The sequence below is a fragment of the Eupeodes corollae genome, chromosome 1 (assembly GCF_945859685.1).
Source record: "Eupeodes corollae chromosome 1, idEupCoro1.1, whole genome shotgun sequence".
Lineage (NCBI taxonomy): Eukaryota > Metazoa > Arthropoda > Insecta > Diptera > Syrphidae > Eupeodes > Eupeodes corollae.
In genome coordinates this window covers 4,124,918-4,144,247 of record NC_079147.1, presented here as the reverse complement: position 1 = coordinate 4,144,247, position 19,330 = coordinate 4,124,918, and the positions used below count along the sequence as shown (strand labels likewise).

The following is a 19,330-nucleotide window of genomic DNA, read 5'->3' as shown; positions in this document are numbered from 1 at the left end:
GGAATTTGTGACCAAATTGCTCAACAGTGGGGCAAAAACTTTTGAGGTGAACTCAGCCGTTCAAGAAAGTGATCCGTTGAGTTCAAAAATTGAAAAATGAATGTTGCAACTTCTTTTCAATGAAAACTGCGCTAAAAATAATATTTGACTGCTTGTCGCATACAAACTCTATGTTTTTTATGAAAAATTTCACTAAAAACAGAAAAAAGCATGTAGAACCCTAGAACAGCAATGCGAAAGTAGCTCAATTTGAGTTGGTCCCAGTTATGACAGATTTTTTTTTAATTTCATTATTCTTATCTTGCAAACTTTGTGCTTATATAATAATATACCAAATTCAAAAATATAGAAAGGATAACTAGTGACATTTGTATTTGAAAATAAAATAGTGTAATTGTCACATCATTGAAAATTACCTTCAAAATGTGGGGTGTACAACAATTTATTGCCAATTTAAAATACAAAATTAAATGAAAGACAAATAATTTTATTAATGAGCAGAAAGCTTAGAACAAAAAAGGAAAAAAAATATTAAAGCTATACTTAAAAATGTTCATAAGAATATACATAAATGAAAAACATAATTAAATGGTATACAGCAGCAGAGTTTTGATTTCATGGTGATTGAAATCTAGAAGCCAACTTTTTATTCTATTATACCGAAAGTTCATAGGTAGACGATTGAACAATTTAAATGATACAACGGAAAAAAAGTTTCTGAAATGAGTAGTTCGATGTGATGGTGCGAGAACAGAATTAACCGAATTTCTACGAAAAAAACTAGTGTCAGAAATTGGACTCTGCAATTCTGCATATAATCACCTTTCAAGAAAAATGTTTTTAGGACTTTGAAATAATATAAGTGTTTTATTGGCAGAATTCCCAAAGTCCTAAACAGAACCATAGAATTAGCCAAATGATTTGCTCTGAGTATTTTTCTTATAGCGCATTTTTGTAAAACAAGGATTGGTTGGAGAATTGTATCGTAAGCACCCCCCCAATAACTCAATCCATACTGCAATCTTAATTGAAATATTCCACAATAAAATATTCTAAGTGTTTTACTGCCACATAAATTTCAACAAAAAAAATACGAATACAATAACGTAAAAATATTTTTTAGATTTGAAACATGTTCGAGCCATCTCATATTATTATCAATAGTTAGGTAAGGTTAGGTTTGGAGTGGCTGTCCAGTCCAGATGTCATTGACACACGTAGACCTCAAGGGTATATTGTGATACCACTAATGAGGTTACTCATGGGAGAGTAATGAATTTAAACAAACCATTTTGTACTTTTAATAAAGTTAGAGAGACGTTTTGTGTCAATCGTTGCCAGTTCACTGGTGTTATCGAAGAAGGGATTACCGAGAAAGTAATTCCTTCTAATGGAGAGTGCTGGACATGTACAAAGAAGGTGTTGGACTGTTTCCTCTTCCTCCTCGTCCATGCAGCTTCTAGCTTCTATCAATAGTTATGCCCAAGGATTTAAACTCTGATACTATTTCAATTTTGAAGCAGTTAATCTCACAAGTTGCATGTTCATTGAACATTTTATCAGGTGTATCAGAAGTACATAAACAACTCAACAAGTTTTGTCTGATACAGTTGTTGGCATGAAAATAAATTCCGCCACCAGAGCTTTCCGGACTACTATGGCTGGAGAACATTAGTTTTGTTTTCCTGCTCACAAATAATTTGTGTTCAGAAAACGAAATTCGAAGAAGATAAACATCGCGATTGATTTCAGCACTAAGTTTTAAAGCACTATCTGAACGGTTAGGAATCTCAGGATCATCAGCAAAGGCTGTAACCTTAACTTTTAAAAGAGAGTTAATGTAAATTAGGAACAATAAAGGCCCCAGGGCTGAACCTTGGGGCACACCTTGATTTATGATCTTTGAGTTACTAAGTATATTTCCGACTTTAAATTTTTGATTTCTATCCTCTAGGTAAGACTTAAACCAATCATAAATATAACCCCGAAAACCTACGCAATATAATTTTTCTAATAGGACACAATGGTTTACCATGTCAAACGCCCTAGTCATGTCCACAAAAAAGCCAGCACAGAGTTTTTTGTCATCTAACGCCTTATATATATGAAAGAACAGAATTCCAAAAGAGCCCCTCTCTAAACCCAGAAATTGCAGACAATAGCGAAATAGGTCTATAATTATTCTTGTCAGATTTACTACCCTTTTTGAAAAGAAGTATTACATAAGCACACTTTACTTTGTCAGGAAAATCACCAGTGAGAATACTCAAGTTAAAAAAGTGTGCTACAATATTTAGTGCTATTTTTTTAAGTGTAAGATTTGAGATACAATCACAACCGCAGGAATAGGAATTATCCAACGAATTTATAATTTTATAAACTTCAAGGCCAGAAATCTGTTCAAAGAAGAAACTTACATTACTCATGTCTGCCTTGTACAATGCCTACAATGTTTGAGATACTCATTCCCATGGGATATTTGACTTTGTACTTTGGAGTAATAGCATCTTTCTCTAGCCAACCTTATATCTTTATTAACTGTTTTACTTAATATTTTGAAACGTCTTTTAAATTTCTTCAAATATTGCTTCTAACCAAGAGATTTCAATAACTTGAAATCGGTTAAATCGAATGCATCTATCAATTCAACCACACCAAAGAAATCCGGATCGAAAACGTTGGAATCGGTAAGTCCCAGTCGGGTTGCGCATATATGATTCGAGCGGTATCATGGTCGTCACCCGTAAGTTCACGTTCATCAAGAGCATCATCCAATTCGAACTCAGTTTTCTCTTCGTTTCGTCATTATCAAGATATAAAATTGACAAAGCTTAAAGGGATAAAGAGAATACGAAGTCGCCCAGCAAACCTGCTTTATCTAGCAGCGAAAAGAGTGGTGCACAGAGGCCGTGCAATGAATTCATTCCACCTGTAGACGTAAATCAAATAAAGTAAATCACGACGTTAAAGGAACTCTAGTCTTTCCAGTGATGGGTGAAGCCTAGCAAATACCGTGTTATTTACATGAGCCACGTAGGCTTGAGTGATATTAGCGAAATGGAAGCGTATCGATCAAACAAACCAATAAAACGTCTATTGAAAATCAAGCTACGATCTCTATCAAATACAAACTATCCCCAACGGCAACTAGAGAAAGAAGAAGGGGAATAACAGAAGAAACGGTCGGGACTCTAGATAATATATTTCCTCTATGGTAGTACATTCACAATTATTAAGTAATAATTCAATATCTTATTTATGCTTTTTATAGTCACTTATATCTATGAATGCTTAAATTAGCCCCGTTCTGCCACTTGTCGATCTTGCCTTACTAGATTTTGTGCAGCCTCCTTTAAAATACCTTTAAGAGATTATTGTATTACGTAAACAAATATCAAGGCTTTTTGTGATAAGATTAACTTAAAATACTAACATTTTGCAAATACAACAAGGGAACATTTGAAAACAATTCAAACGCCCATATCATTTTTCTAAGTGTACATTATGTGTAAGCAATAGCAACCAGAGTTGTGTTTCGCCTTATTAACTTTTCAGCATCACATCACTTTAATGCAACATGCACATTATTATAGACACCATATGCACAATCCTGCTGACACACCACCCAAGGATATAGATGCTGTACACTTATACAGAACATCCTCGTGGTATGTACTTCAAAATTATGCATGACTGCTTATTCTGTGTTGCAAAAGACTAAAGCTCAAACTGCGTGCATTCGAATTTAAGACAATGGAAGCCTCATTGACCTAATGACAAGCACAGCAGAAGCACAAGCACTTCAATAGTTTAAACTTAAATGCATTTCAAAAGATCAGGAGCGAGACCTTTTGAGGTTTCCTATACGCACAATTTCAAACCACTGTCGTATGAACACGATGTGGTGACTGGTGAGCTGTCACATGGAATCATGGAAATAATTGCTTTGTGCATCACTTTCCAAATACACTTAACAATTTCCATAAGCATGGTTCTCAATAGCCCAAACGCACATCAATCACAACCACACAAGAGTCAGTCAGTCCAAATCCGAGTTCGACTCCGAGTCCTGGTCTTGTGATTTTGAAGAGTATTGCAAATACAAATTACGCTTGAACGCGCTGCCGCGCTGCCAAAACAATACTATTTCTGTGTATTCTCTTCAAATTAAACACGCAATAGGCATGTTCTTCCCTTCCAAGTTCTGTCCCTAATTCCACCCAGAATTTCATACTAATTTAACTTTCAATCGTTAAACTTGGGCGTTACGAGTTGGGGCTTCAATTTAAGTGATTCAAATGCTCATGAATATTGTACAAACATTTCTGAAACGCATCAATCAAACTGACCCTCGACGAAGACGACGACGCACGGATGACCCAGCTTAACCAATCTAAGAACGAGAAGGCAGTTTTGTATTGTTCTGACCTTTCATCCCTTCTCACATTTTCAGTTTTTCGAATGGGTTAAGCATTTGGTCACAACTGAGCGCCAAAATTTGATTTAAAAAAAAAGGTTCTACGGTACGTGCTCTCCCACGTTCCTCTGTTCGAATCGAAGACCCGTGAACTCGAACTGGTAGTTGATGGAAGGGCCGTTTAAACTTAGGTCGTGCGCGACAAGCCTCAAAAGCTTTGCACCAATTGGCCTACTCTCTCGGTAAGCTTAATTCTAGTGACCCACTTTCTGGGAAAGAGAAAGAGAAATTCATTTCGATACCTTCCCCTCATCCAGCAAGGGCTGTTTTTGTTTAGTTTGGAGGGGAAATTTTGTTCCGGTTCAACCCCTCTTCGATGGCTGTCGCTGTCAAGCCAAACCAGCCAGCGAATCGCCCTCGCCATGCCGGTCCGCTGGTAAAAGGGCTTACAAAGCTCTTGGGATTGAGATCCATTGCTAAAAGGAATCTGGAAGTGGAAATGTGTGAGACGTGTGGAAATTTTCGTTTATGGGCATGAATTGAATTCCGCTGATTGCTTAACAGTGGTTCAATATGCTTCCGCCTTCATCCGGGGTCCATGACAAAGGTTACCATAAACATAAAAAAGAGCTAAATAGTGTTTGCATTGAATTGTCGCCTGGGGGCCAAGGTGAGCTTTCCTTTCGTTCTCAGTTCTCAGTTCACATGTCTCTTCTCATTTCTAAACACTTGTATCACTGTGGGAACCGTGCGTCGACCGACAACGGGTTTGCCTGCTGACTATGACGAACGAACATATAATAAATTCACTTTGGAAGCTTTTTGAAGTCTTCTTCCCCACTACGAGAACGAGTACCGAGTATACACTCCCATAGAAGTCCACGACCGACAATGATGATGATTTGGGATTTATCATACTTAAAATTCAGATCAGCATGTGATAGCCAGCTATAAAGTTGACGGCAACGTTAAGGGTTTGTAATTTTGTGGCATACACCAACCCATCATCAAGCTTAATGAATTGAGGTTCTGTTTTAGGGAACGCATTCACTTAAGTGCATCTGGTACTTGGGCGGAACGGACTTTAGAACTTTGTGTTTTTAAATTAAGTCTTTTTTTATCTTTTTGTTTAAAATAACAAGTGCTTCAGTTGGGCGGGGGTGAAGGCAGTACTTTCTTTTTGGCCACATAGACATTTCAAGGGTGAGGCAGGTGATTTTTTTAAGTGCATGTTTTTGAATAACACAGAAATGGGTTTTTGTTTTTCTCTACATTTATAGTTTTTTGTTTTACTGTAACTCTCGTATAAAGAAGAGCATGAACATGAGGGGTAGCTTTGGTTTTGTTAGCAGGATTCTGTTAACTGCTTCTAAAGTTATCCTGACATTAATTGTAGGTATGGATTTATGTAGGTAGGTACTTTACAAAAGTGAAAAAGTTGAGTTTATAAAGTTAAAAATAAAACATGAAGATTGAAAGTTATTATGATTGCGAAATAACGAACAAATAAGAAAAGTGGGTTTATAAAATACTTTTTTTTTCAATACAAAACTTTGCAAACTTAGGAGATGTTGTTTTTGGGTGCTTAAAAATTTATTTGGTAGGTAGGTATATCTTGAAAACCTAGGCCGATTACTTTTTTTGAAGTAATCCTGAAAATGGATTCGCATTAAACACTGTCCTACAAATATTTTTTTTAAGTTACTTTTTCATTTGGATTTAATTTCAATTTTATAAATTTTTCTATCTGCCAGGGAAAAATGCGATAAAATGCATATTAAAAAGTTGCAAATACATATCTCAAAATAAGATGCTTATTTGGTGGTTCTACTCAACATCGACATTGCTCCAACAAACTTGTGTTAAATGTGTTCATTGAAAAAAATTAACCAAAAATTAACAAAAATCATAGTTACTACTGTAATTGAGATACATGATATAAAGTAGTCCCGCGATAATGTGAACCAGGCATGGCAAACTCGCGGCCCGCGGGCCGCATGCGGCCCATATCACAATGAAAACATAAAAATGGCTGTAAATGACGATTTTTGGGAAAACTTCTGTGAGGTGGGGAGTTTGTTTATTTGTAGAAAAAAATTGGGAAACAGTCATTCAAGTTAACAAATATATATTTGGCTTCCTTGTTTGAAGTATTCGTAATAGAATTTTTAATAATTTATATCAGAATTTTGTAATTGGTTCGATATGTCTTTTTCAAAGCCAAGTGGTAGTAAAACAAACGAAAAATTTGTGATACTAGAATACTTTTTGTGAAGTGAATAACAAAATAATTTGTTTAATATGCAATAACCACATTAGTGTTCCAAAGTTATACAACATAAAGCGTCACTATAAACAACATAAATCTAAATATGTGGCTATGAAGGAATTATAAGGCAGCAAAAACTGAAAGAGTTAAAGTTAGAACTGAAAAAACAAAAGCATATGTTTACTAAAGTTTTTTAAGAAAGTGAAGTGTTTGTCCTGAAGTGTAAGGGCTTTTCAAGGAATCTCTTTATCACAAAATACAGTTGTGGAAAGAGTTACCTACCGATTTGGCTAGCAATATAACTGATCAGATCAAAGAAAAGTCAAAAAGTTTTGAAGCTTATTCGATAGCCTGTGACGAAAGTACGGATATTGGAGAAAAAGCTCAATTAGCTGTGTTTCTTAGTGCTTGCGACACGAATTTCAATGTTTTTGAGGAGTTATTGGAACTAGTATCGATGCATGGGACTACAACAGGGAAAGATATATTTAAATGTGTTTATGAACTTCTCCAAATATACAGCTTCCACCGTCCAAATTGATTTCTGTTGCAACAGATGGTGCTCCTTCAATGAATGGAAAAAACAACGGTTTTGTACCAATATTACAAAGCAAAATCCGTGAATCTTATCACGAATCAAACATTCATCACACGAATTGTATTATCAACCAGGAGGTATTGTACACAAAAGTAATGAACATGGAACATGTGTTGAAACCTCTGAAAAAAATATAAATTTTATAAAATCGCGTGGCTTAAATCAGCGTCTGTTTTCGGATTTCTTAAGTGAACTAGGAAGGGAATATTCTGGCTTAACATACTATACTGAGGTACGTTGGCTATCATGCTCAAAGGTTCTTCAACGTTTCTGGGACTTGAAAGCAGAAATATGTATGTCAATTTTTGATAAGTAAAAATGAAGACACAAGGATGTTTCATGATTCTGTCTTGTTGCAGGATGTATCTTTCATGGTAGATATAACAAAACATCTATCCGACTTAAAGTTAAAACTACAAGGAACAGATCAGATCAATTTTCCTATATGCAATATGTATAAACTTAGTTTAAGTAAAACAGTGTCCTATAACAAATACGCAGAGAAAATTTTAAGCCTTAGAAATGAATTTGAAAAACGTTTCGCAGATTTTGAGTCTTTGAAAGACAAGTTTTCTTTATTTTCATCGATTTTTTCTATAAATATACATTCAGTACCTAACCAAATGCAAACGGAGGTAGTCGAAATCCAATGTGACTCCGATCTGAGATCTAAGTTTAATGAAGTTGGGATACCTGAATTTTACAAGTATTTGTCAGTCAGATTTGAGAAGACTCAAAGTTTGGCTTATGAAATCATTTGTATGTTTGGGAGCACCTATCGATGCGAGCAGTAATTTTCACTGATGAAAGGAAATAAGTCACCTGTAAGATCCAGAATAACTGTTGCCAAACCTGGCAGCACTAATTTCGATTGACATCAAAAAATGACAGATCGTTAGCGCGCCCTTTTAACAAAAAATTTCTGAATTCTTGCAAATTCTTTCTTTCTCCATCTTACTATTGATTGGTTAAGACCTGCCTTCGATCGTTAAAACCTCGTGGCTTAGCGATCAAAAAAAGTAGCAAAATCAAATAAAGTTATCTTTCCTTAAGAAGCAAACTAATTGTAAGTTAATTATACTTATTATAAATACACATGTACATTGTACATACATAAATGTATAAAATTAATATATATATATATAATATTCTGTAAATATATTCTGTAGGAATAAAAGTTTTCCCTTCAAGAACCAGAAAGCTGTTCAATTATTAAAGGAAGGATATCTCCAACAAATCTTTTATTCAATTAAGACGCCCTGAGCAGAGTGTTTATCACCGACAGCATCAAGCCCTCAGCGCTACCATTGAATTCATCGCCATTGGAGTCTATCTCCTCACCACTGAGTCCACCATCACCAGCAACGAACGTGTCAGCATTAGCACTGAGTTCATCGCTACCACCGACGTCCCTGTTCCCAGTATATATTCCAGCATCGGCAGAACTGATTTTATCACCACCAGCATTGAATTATTCATCACTGGCACTGAGTTTATCATCGCCATCGCATTCTACATCCTCATCAGCTCACCACAGTGAGACCATAACCTATCATCATCCGTTTCATTACGGCCAGCATAGATCTTATCACCGCCAGCATTGCATTATTCAACACTGGCACTGGGTTGATCATCGCCATCGGATTGTACATCCTCACCAGTTTATTACAGACATTAAAATCTTCAAACGCGCCCTCGCACCTCATTATACGTTCCATCAGGGCCAGCATCAAGCTATTCACCACCAGCACCGAGCTCATCAATATCGGCGTTGTTTTCATCACCGCCAGCATCGATTCACTCAACGCTCGTACAAAGCACAACATCGACATCAGCATCTGCAATTCCAACAGCGTCTCCACGTCATCGTCATCAACAAAACCCGAAGGACGTAAGGTAAGTCCAAGTAGAAACGTAGTTATTATTATTTTCTCTATCTCTGCGTACTATTTATAAGAAAGCTCAATAAAGGTTAAAATTAAAATGGTATCTGATTTCGGGAACGAATTATTTAACTGTAAGTCCTGTACGAACGTCGACAATGTCGAAATGGTACAATGTGATACCTGCAATGACTGGCACCATTTCAGTTGCGTAGGTGTGACCGCCGACATAGAAGATAAAGAGTGGAATTGTGCAAAATGCAAGCCACCGAACCCAGAAAATACCTCGAACGACGAACCTCCCTTAGAGCCTCTCCACGATTCGAACGACAAACCTCCCTTAGGGCCTCTCCACGATCATAACACCCCTGCCTTTGGTGCTAATGATCAAGGAAATACGGCTAGCTCTTCTAAACCTTCAACACAAGTACGTAAATCTTCACTTTTAAAAGAACGCGCTCTTATCCTTGAACAACTAGAAGAGGAAAGACGTATGAAAGAGCAAAGGGACAAGGAGTACATAGACAAAAAATATGCAATGCTTCGACAGCTAGAACTTGAAACTTCCGACAGTGATGCTGGTGAGAACCAATTAGACGATCAGCATGAGAAAGCTCCTATTACCATTCGCGTTCGTGGTTCGACTCCAGTATCACGTAATGCTGAAGGCTACTCATCAATGAAAAAGCCTAGCAACCAATCCACTCGAAAACCGATCAAAGAGGTTACCCACGACAACAACAACCCGACTCTTTCCACTCAGACTGCTTCACATAGTAAAGCCACATTCGGTAGAGCGTCATCCGCCCCGCAAACTATATTCGCGCCTGCCCATGCATATAGTAGCCCAACGCACACAACGAACCCCTATCAGTCTTGTGGCCTTTCAATGCATTCGTCTAATCTTTGCAAGCAGCCAGTACTCAACGCTTCCTCCTGCTCAAACAACATTGCCACGCAGGCTGTCAACACATCAGTCTCATTTAATAATGCATCTTCTCCTAATGCACCGGCATCTAACTATTTTATGCCTGCAGTATCTGCTGAAGACTTTATTCCTAGCAAGGCGCAAATGGCAGCGCGACAAGTGATAGTCAAGGAACAAGTCACCTTTAGTGGTCACCCAGAAGACTGGCCACTATTTATCAGTTGGTACACCAGTACAACACTTTCGTGTGGCTATACAAATTCGGACAATCATCGTCGGCTGCAAAGTTGCTTAAAGGGTGAAGCACTGGAGAACGTTAAGTATAGACTTTTCATTCCTGACCAAGTCCCTGGTGTTATCAACACACTTACTCGACTCTATGGGCGCTCCGAAGTCATCATTGACAACCTAATCGACAAAATGCGTAACGAGCCGCCACCACGCGAAGACAAATTACAATCTATTATAAAATTCTCTTTAACAATTGAGAACATATGTGGAGTTATGATGGCAACCGGCCTACACAAACATTTAGCTGATCCAAGTCTACTAAGAGAACTGGTGGATAAACTACCCCCCAATCTTCGATTGGATTGGGGGCACTTCTCTAGGAGTGTGAACGATGTAGACCTATCGGTTTACAATTCCTGGCTAGCCGACAAAGCATACTCCGCTTCTATGGTCACTCCACTTAACTCTAAAATATCAAGCAGAACAGGAAGGAACTCTGCAAGAGCGGCATTGAACGTACATCAAAGCACGCCTAGCTCAATGGAACGAAAATGCCCCGTGTGTCAGCAGAAATGTAGAACGGTGGAGCTATGTGAAGAATTCGCAAAAATGAGCCTTAGAGACAAATGGGATATTATAAAAAGATTTACGATCTGCAGAACATGTCTCCGCACTCATGGACGAAATAGATGTTATTTGGAGAAAGCGTGTGGTTTAAACGGCTGCACCTACAAGCATCACAAAATGCTGCATAACGCTGCGAATGATCGTCAAGCCGAGACTGCATCAAATCAACAAATGAACTGCTTTCAAACAAGCAATAAAACAAGCGTTTTATTCAAAATAATTCCGGTCGTGTTACATAATAAAGATAAAAAAATAGATACCTTCGCATTTCTCGACGATGGTTCATCAATATCGCTCATAGATGAAAGTCTTGCTTCTGAACTGAACGTTGAAGGAGATCTACAGCCACTTTGCTTGAAGTGGACTTCGAATACGCATCGTACAGAAGACTCATCCCGGAAAGTAAGAGTCGAAATTTCGGCCCCCACTATCGATAAAAGGCATTCAATACATCTTCGTACCGTCAATCATCTTGATCTTCCAGAACAATCGATCAATATAGCGGAACTATCGAAAGAATATCCATATCTTAACGGGCTTCCGGTGAACACATATTCCGAAGCAAAACCTCGTCTACTCATTGGACTTGACCAATGGAAGCTGTGCGTACCACTGCGCTCCAAAGAAGGAAGAGAAGGCCAGCCCATAGCATCAAAGACCCGCCTGGGTTGGATTATATACGGTCCATTAACACGAAAGTCTAAACCTGTTGATCAACGACAAAGCTTCTCTAACTTTCACATGTGTGAATGCCAGATATCTGAGGATAAGAACTTGAACGCATTGTTTAAGGAATTCATTGCGCTAGATGCGATAGGACCCAACTCCCCTAAGGCTATACGTTCATGCGACGATGAAAAGGCACTTGCAATTTTGGAAAACAGTTTATCGAGAAAAGGAAAACGCTTCGTTGTTCCGCTTCTATGGAAGTTTGCCAACAAAGAGATGCCCGATAGCCGGTTGATGGCCGAGCGCCGACTGATATGTCTCGAAAAGAAAATGTTGAAAGACATGGAGCTTTCAAAGAAGCTTGATTTCCAAATCGAAGACTATGTGAAAAAACAGTACGCCAGAAAACTAACGATAGCCGAGCTACAAGCACATGTTTCCCCAGTATGGTACCTTCCAGTCTTCCCAGTCATTAATCCCAATAAACCTGGGAAAGTAAGAATGGTGTGGGATGCTGCTGCACGTGTGGGCAATATTTCACTGAATTCAATGCTCTTTTCCGGTCCAGACATCGTCCCTTCTCTCTTCTCTGTACTTTTTCGCTTCAGAGAGCGTAAAATTGCTATATGCGCTGATATTCAAGAGATGTTCCATCAGGTATGGATAAAAGCAACCGACCAACACGCGCAACGTTTCTTGTGGCGAAACAAGCTTACGATGGAAATTGAAGAGTACGCTATGCAAGTTATGACTTTCGGCTCAACATGCTCGCCTTTCTGTGCACAATTCGTCAAGAACACTAACGCAAACAACTTCAAATCAAAATATCCACGAGCCTCACAGGCTATTATCGAAAGACACTACGTCGACGACTACTTAGACAGTGTGGACTCCGAAGAAGAAGCGGTGCAGCTGGTCAAAGACGTCATCTTTGTACACAGCGAAGCTGGGTTTAACATACGAAATTTTATGTCAAACTCGTCACAAGTCATTGAGACCGTCAAAGAAAGGGCAGCCACATATAGCAAAGCAGAAAGCGGCCGACAAATTATTCTGGGTCCCGAAAAGGTACTCGGCATGTGGTGGTCTCCGTGCTCCGACTCATTCTCGTTTGCACTGAGTACTCCTTACTTAAAATCTAACTCTTTAAGTGAAAATATCTGGCCTACTAAAAGAGAGATGCTAAGAATTCTTATGTCAGTGTTCGACCCACTGGGACTGATTGCGAACTTTATGATATTGCTAAAAATCCTCCTACAAGAAGTCTGGAGCTCGGCAGTTGAATGGGATGAAAAAATAAAACCCCAACATTACGAGAAGTGGTGTGCTTGGAAAAATCGTATACCATCAATCAAAGAAATTGTTATTGGGAGGCCATATCTGGCAAAAATATCTTTTAAAGAAAACTATTCCTTGCAATTACACATATTTGTTGATGCAAGTGAGATGGCATATTCAGCCGTGGGATACTTCCGAGTCACTAACAACGAAGCTATAGAGTGCACTTTAGTCGGCGCCAAAACCAAAGTTGCACCATTGAAGATGATATCCATACCTCGACTTGAGTTGGAGGCAGCTGTTCTGGGAACAAAACTAGCACGAATGATAACAGAAGGGCACTCAGTCGAGATAACAGAAAAGTACTTTTGGTCGGACTCTCGAACTGTTCTGAGTTGGATTAACTCGGACCATCGTAAGTACAAACAGTTCGTGGCCTTTAGAGTCGGAGGAATCCTCGAAGAAACGAAAGCAAGAAACTGGAGATGGTTATCTAGCAAAGAAAACGTGGCCGACGAAGCCACGAAGTGGAATTTGAAAAACGAATTCCATTCAAACAGTCGTTGGTACCAGGGTCCACGATTCCTATACGAGCCAAAGGAACAGTGGCCAGGAGAAGCCATAAAACTAGAAGAGACAGCAGAAGAGATGAGGCACTTTAATCTACATCATATCGAAAAAACTGACTTCGCCATTGATTTGACGAGATTCAGTACCTGGAATAAACTAATGAGAACCATGGCACAAGCAACCCGATTCATTCGACAAAGAATGCTTAAGACGGAAAAGGTCAGCACAATGATACGATCAACACACATGGAAGACGCAGAAAATTATCTTATAAGGATGTGCCAAAGCGATAAGTTTTCCGAAGAAATTGCGATTTTAAAGAGAGTTAAGACGGAAGAACGAACCCTATGCAAATCGAGCCCACTTTACAAGCTAAGTCCATATCTAGATGACAATGGATTGCTGCGAATTAAAGGGCGAATAGACACTGTGCCGGGAGTCCCACTGTGTACAAAACGCCCAATAATCCTACCAAGGCAACATATTGTAACTTACCTTATCGTTGGCGACTATCATCAACGATTCTGTCACAAAAACAACGAAACAGTAGTTAACGAAGTTAGGCAAAAGTTCTATATACCAAAACTTCGGATCGTCCTCAAAAGTGTAGTGAAGGAATGCCAGCATTGCAAAAACAATCGATGTAATCCCGAGCCACCGCTGATGGGCGACCTTCCATCTGCTAGACTCCAACCCTTCACAAGACCATTTTCCTTTGTAGGAATAGATTATTTCGGCCCTCTTTTCGTCAAAGTTGGGAGACATTCTGAAAAACGATGGGGAGTTCTAATAACCTGCCTTACTATACGAGCAGTGCACATCGAAGTCGCCTTTAGCTTGTCTGCAGATTCTTGCATAATGGCTATCAAACGTTTCATTTCAAGAAGAGGATGGCCGTTGGAAATATTCAGTGACAATGGTACAAATTTCCGAGGTGCCAGTGTGGAGCTAAAAGAAGCAGTAAATAAGATAGAAGTTGATAAATTAGCTTCCGAATTCGTTAGGCCCAATCTAAAATGGAACTTCAATCCTCCTCTAGCACCACATATGGGGGGAAGTTGGGAAAGGTTAGTCCGCTCGGTAAAAGTCACCTTAGGCCATATAACACCAACCAGAAACCCTACAGATGAGCTTTTAGGTGCAATGATGACTGAGGTAGAGAGAATAATAAATACACGACCCCTTACTTATGTTCCTTTAGGTTGTGACGAGGATGAAGCGCTAACTCCAAACCACTTCCTGTTGGGGAGTTCAAATGGTGACAAACTTGCTGGAGAGGTCGAGGACGATGTAACCCTATTAAGAAAAAACTGGCTATCAAGTGAACAGTTCGCTAACAGATTTTGGCGTCGTTGGGTAAATGAATATCTGCCCGATCTCACTCGAAGAACAAAATGGTTCTCTACATCAAAACCAATCAACGTAGGAGACATTGTAATAATCGCCGACTCAACGCTTCCAAGAAACACTTGGCCAAAGGGACTGATTCTCCAAACTAACGTTGGAAAAGATGGCATAGCACGCAGTGCCGTTGTTAAAACTCAACATGGTATCTATACCAGACCCACGTCCAAGCTAGCCGTTTTAGATGTTGGCAGATTTGGCGAAGATGGAAAGCTTGTCCCAGGAACCAGCTTACCAGGGGGGAGTGTTGCCAAACCTGGCAGCACTAATTTCGATTGACATCAAAAAATGACAGATCGTTAGCGCGCCCTTTTAACAAAAAATTTCTGAATTCTTGCAAATTCTTTCTTTCTCCATCTTACTATTGATTGGTTAAGACCTGCCTTCGATCGTTAAAACCTCGTGGCTTAGCGATCAAAAAAAGTAGCAAAATCAAATAAAGTTATCTTTCCTTAAGAAGCAAACTAATTGTAAGTTAATTATACTTATTATAAATACACATGTACATTGTACATACATAAATGTATAAAATTAATATATATATATATAATATTCTGTAAATATATTCTGTAGGAATAAAAGTTTTCCCTTCAAGAACCAGAAAGCTGTTCAATTATTAAAGGAAGGATATCTCCAACAATAACTGATTTACATTTGGGGTCTGTTCTAAAAGTAATAACGACCAACAAAATTTCACCACAAGTTTAGAAGATGGTAACAGAAAAGTGATGCCAAGTGTCTGCCAGAAAAAATTAATATTGGTATTGTTCTTCTTCTTGTTCTTTCTTTAAATAAATTTGTTCATACAAAAATCTTTTTTTTTTTTGCGGCCCACTGCTGTTTTGGCCAGTGATAACCATTGAGTTTGACATGCTTGATGTAAACTAAATAAAACAAGGCGTTTTCGTATTTTAGAGGGATACACATTACTGGAATTTTATCAATTCTCATTAAAATTATCAGAATAATCTTTATATCTATTGAGTACAACACAAAATTTGTTTTTTAATTCACCTTTTCAACATTTATTCAATTCACAAGAAAATAATTAAATAAAATCCAAGTAATTGCGAGTACAATTCATTTAAAAAACTAAAAATAAATCATTACAATCGGTTAAATCAATTCTTCATAAAAAAAACTTGTAATTTTTGATTTTCAAACAGCTTGGCTTTATTGCAACTCTCTTTGATACAGAGTTTCGGGCAGTGTAATTTGCGTGGAAGTATACTTATAAAACACTTAGCGATAGAGTTTTTTTTTTTACTTTTACTACCTCTTGCGAGGAATTGACAAATTTTCCAAGAGTAATTCTTATCATGAAAAGTGTTTTCTCAAATTTGCCGTTCGGATTCGGTTTAAAACTGTAGGTCCCTTACATTCCTGACAACAGTACTCGCACACAGGAATGGTTGCGAGTTCTTAGTCAAAAGGCTCTAGTTCTCAAACGGACTGTTGCGCCACCCAATTTTTTTTTATAAATCAGAGGAACCTTGAAATCGGAAAAAGCTTCCCGGTGTTGTACGTTCAGTAGACAAACCGAGCGTTTTACTAGGAAGAAGCTTCCAATATAAGCCAGTTTCATCCACATTATAAATTTGTTGTGGAGTAAGAGTCATTTCTAGTATTGTTTCATGCAGTTTTTCCAAAAATGGGTTAACTGCAGTTTTATTACATGACAACTTTTGGCCGCATATTTTTAGTGTTCGAATACCATGCCTTTGCTAAAATTTGTGTACCCAGACTTGAATAGCTTTGAAATTCATTTGCATTTCTGCAGAAAAGATCTGTTGAAACTGGAACAAGGTTCTCTATTTGGTTTGTTTAGCCGATCGAACAACGCATTTTCCATTTCAGGCATTTCGGATTTCCTAAGCATTTTTTTCTTCCCTGGGGCTAATTCAGTTTTTTTTCAATGGTCCAGAGCTTTATGGAATTCAATTTTATTCCCGTATTTGTTCACCTGGACACACCATATTTTTTAGGTAATGCACACCCAGAATGTCCAGCATCTAAATCATGTAAAATAATTCGTTATTTGATAATGACCAATACTGTATCACAGATAATAGGAATAACAATTGCAAAATAAGAGTGTAGTTTTGAGTTAAATTAAATAAATAATACTTACTCACTTAAGGTGGCGCTACAATCCTGTGTGAACTAGGGCCTCACCCAACAAACTTCTCCATCTAGCTCGGTCCCTAGCTAGATGTCTCCAGTTTCGCGCTCCAAGTTGGGTGAGGTCACCTTCCACTTGTGTGGGTTCGAAGACTTTCCGGTCCGGAGCATTGGTTTCCATGCGCTCTACGTGACCCAGCCATCTTATTCGTTGGCTAATTCTACGTCGCTGTACAGCCCGTACAGCTCGTCGTTCCATCTTCTCCTCCACTCCCCTTCGATGCATACGGGACCGTAGATCACACGAAGAACTTTTCTCTCGAAGCGACCCAAGGTGCTTTCATCCGCTTTTGTCGTAGTCCATGCTTCTGCACCGTATAGCAGGACGGGGATGATAAGTATCTTATATAGCAACACTTTGGTCCCTCAAGAGAGGACTTTACCACTCAATTGCTTTCTTAGTCCAAAGAAACAGCGGTTAGCAAGAGTTATTCTGCGTTTGATCTCAGCGCTGGTGTTGTTTTCTGCTTTTACAGCGGAGCCTAGGTAGACGAAGTCCTTGACTACCTCAAAGTTACGTCTGTCGATGGTGACGTCTTGACCAAGACGTCGGTGTTGTATGTACTTTCTTGACGACAGCATGTACTTTGTTTTGCCCTCATTAACCGTTAAACCCATTTTTGCCGTCTCTGCCTCAATACTCACAAAAGACTCATTGACATCACGCTGAGTTCTTTGGATTATGTCAATGTCATCAGCATATGCTAGTAATTGGACAGACTTTTGAAAGATAGTGCCTCTCGTGTTGACGTGGGATCTCTGCACTATTCTTTCAAGCACGATGTTAAAAAAATCACATGACGCACCACCTTGTCTAAAACCTTTTTTGAAATCGAAAGGTTCTGTTAAGTTGTTTCCAACCTTTATGGAGCAGCGTGAATTCTCCATGGTCATCCTGCACAAACGGACGAGTTTGGCAGGGATGCCAAAACTAGACATGGCTCTATACAGCTCGTCCCTGTAGATGCTGTCATATGCGACCTTGAAATCGATGAAAAGATAGTGGGTGTCGATTTGGTGTTCTTGGGTTTTTTTCAGGATCTGCCGCAATGTGAATATTTGATCAACTGTGGACTTTCCTGGTCTAAAACCACACTGATAAGGAGAAGGACCTATCAGGTTGTTGACGATGGGCCTTAGACGTTCACATATTACGGCAGAGAAGATTTTATGGGCGATTTTAAGTAGACTGATTCCTCTATAGTTGGTGCAGTTTAGAGGCTCTCCTTTTTTCAGGACCGGGCAATCAAGGTTCCTAAATAAATAATAAAAGACCAAGAAACAAGGATAAAAAAAAAACTTGTGTTTCCTACTTACATTGACTAGCTTAAAGAGGTTGGTCGCCGAAGTAAATATACCCTCATCTGTTATTCAATTTATTTTGGTGTCAAATGAAAGGTAATTGCACTTCGAATAATATAGGGTAGCCCAATCAAAACTTGGCATAACCCAGCCTTGCCTGCATTTGGTAAGTGTTTAAAATTGATGCCTTATTATATTGAGTCGGCTTCTGGTTTAAATGGAAGGTTATCATATTCTCTGTCAAATCGAATAGGGTTTTATAGCCAAAAGTTGGCATTACTTAAGGTTGGATGCATTTTATGTTATTCAATTGATTTGATAAATCAAAGGAAAGTTATTTAATTATCAGTAAAATAGCAAAGGGTTGCCAAACAAAAAATTGGGTCAACCCAGGCCCAGGGTCATTAATCATTATCAATCAACGGATGAGGGTAGATATTCCTTCTACGTATTTCGTACTATCGGTGTTTACAGAACTTTAAATAATTTCTTTTGTTTTTAAATAAAATAAAATTATAAATAAGATATGTATACAGTTGTGTTCATAAAAATAGCAGTGATCTCCAAATAAATAAAAAAGGCCTTCAATATCAACGTTATAATTATATTTCATTAAACTTCTAATGAAAAACTAAAATATTTTATTCATAATAACAAAAAAAGAAGTATTATCGATTTTAAACCGTTAGCTTTGTAAAAACAGTAAAAACCGTTTTTTTTTTAATATATGGCTGTTCATAAAAATAGCGGTGCATTACAAATTACTAGATCTATTACGTAAGAAGTAAGAAAAATTGTAATAAGGAAAATGAAAGTATACAAATAATGTTAGCTTACAATTAGTACTTTGTTGCATAACCATTGTTTTTTATGATGCTTCGCATCTAAGTGGCATCGAGTCCACTAAAACCTGACGACTGGTATTGCGTTCCACGAATCACGCACTGCTTCCCACAATTATTTCGAATTCTTG

General features: G+C 38.2%; 1 protein-coding gene across 1 annotated transcript; it reads left to right on the top strand.

Annotated features, from left to right (window-relative positions):
• Positions 1 to 9,267: 9,267 nt before the first annotated feature.
• On the top strand, positions 9,268 to 15,153 carry LOC129942102 (uncharacterized). The gene has a single exon (XM_056050901.1). The coding sequence runs from the start codon at positions 9,268 to 9,270 to the stop codon at positions 15,151 to 15,153; it is 5,886 nt and encodes a 1,961-aa protein (XP_055906876.1).
• The last annotated feature ends 4,177 nt before the right edge of the window (positions 15,154 to 19,330 follow it).

What these genes read in the sequence shown, in the direction of transcription:
- LOC129942102 (XM_056050901.1), top strand. Translation starts at nt 9,268, where the DNA reads ATGGTATCTGATTTCGGGAACGAATTATTTAACTGTAAGTCCTGTACG.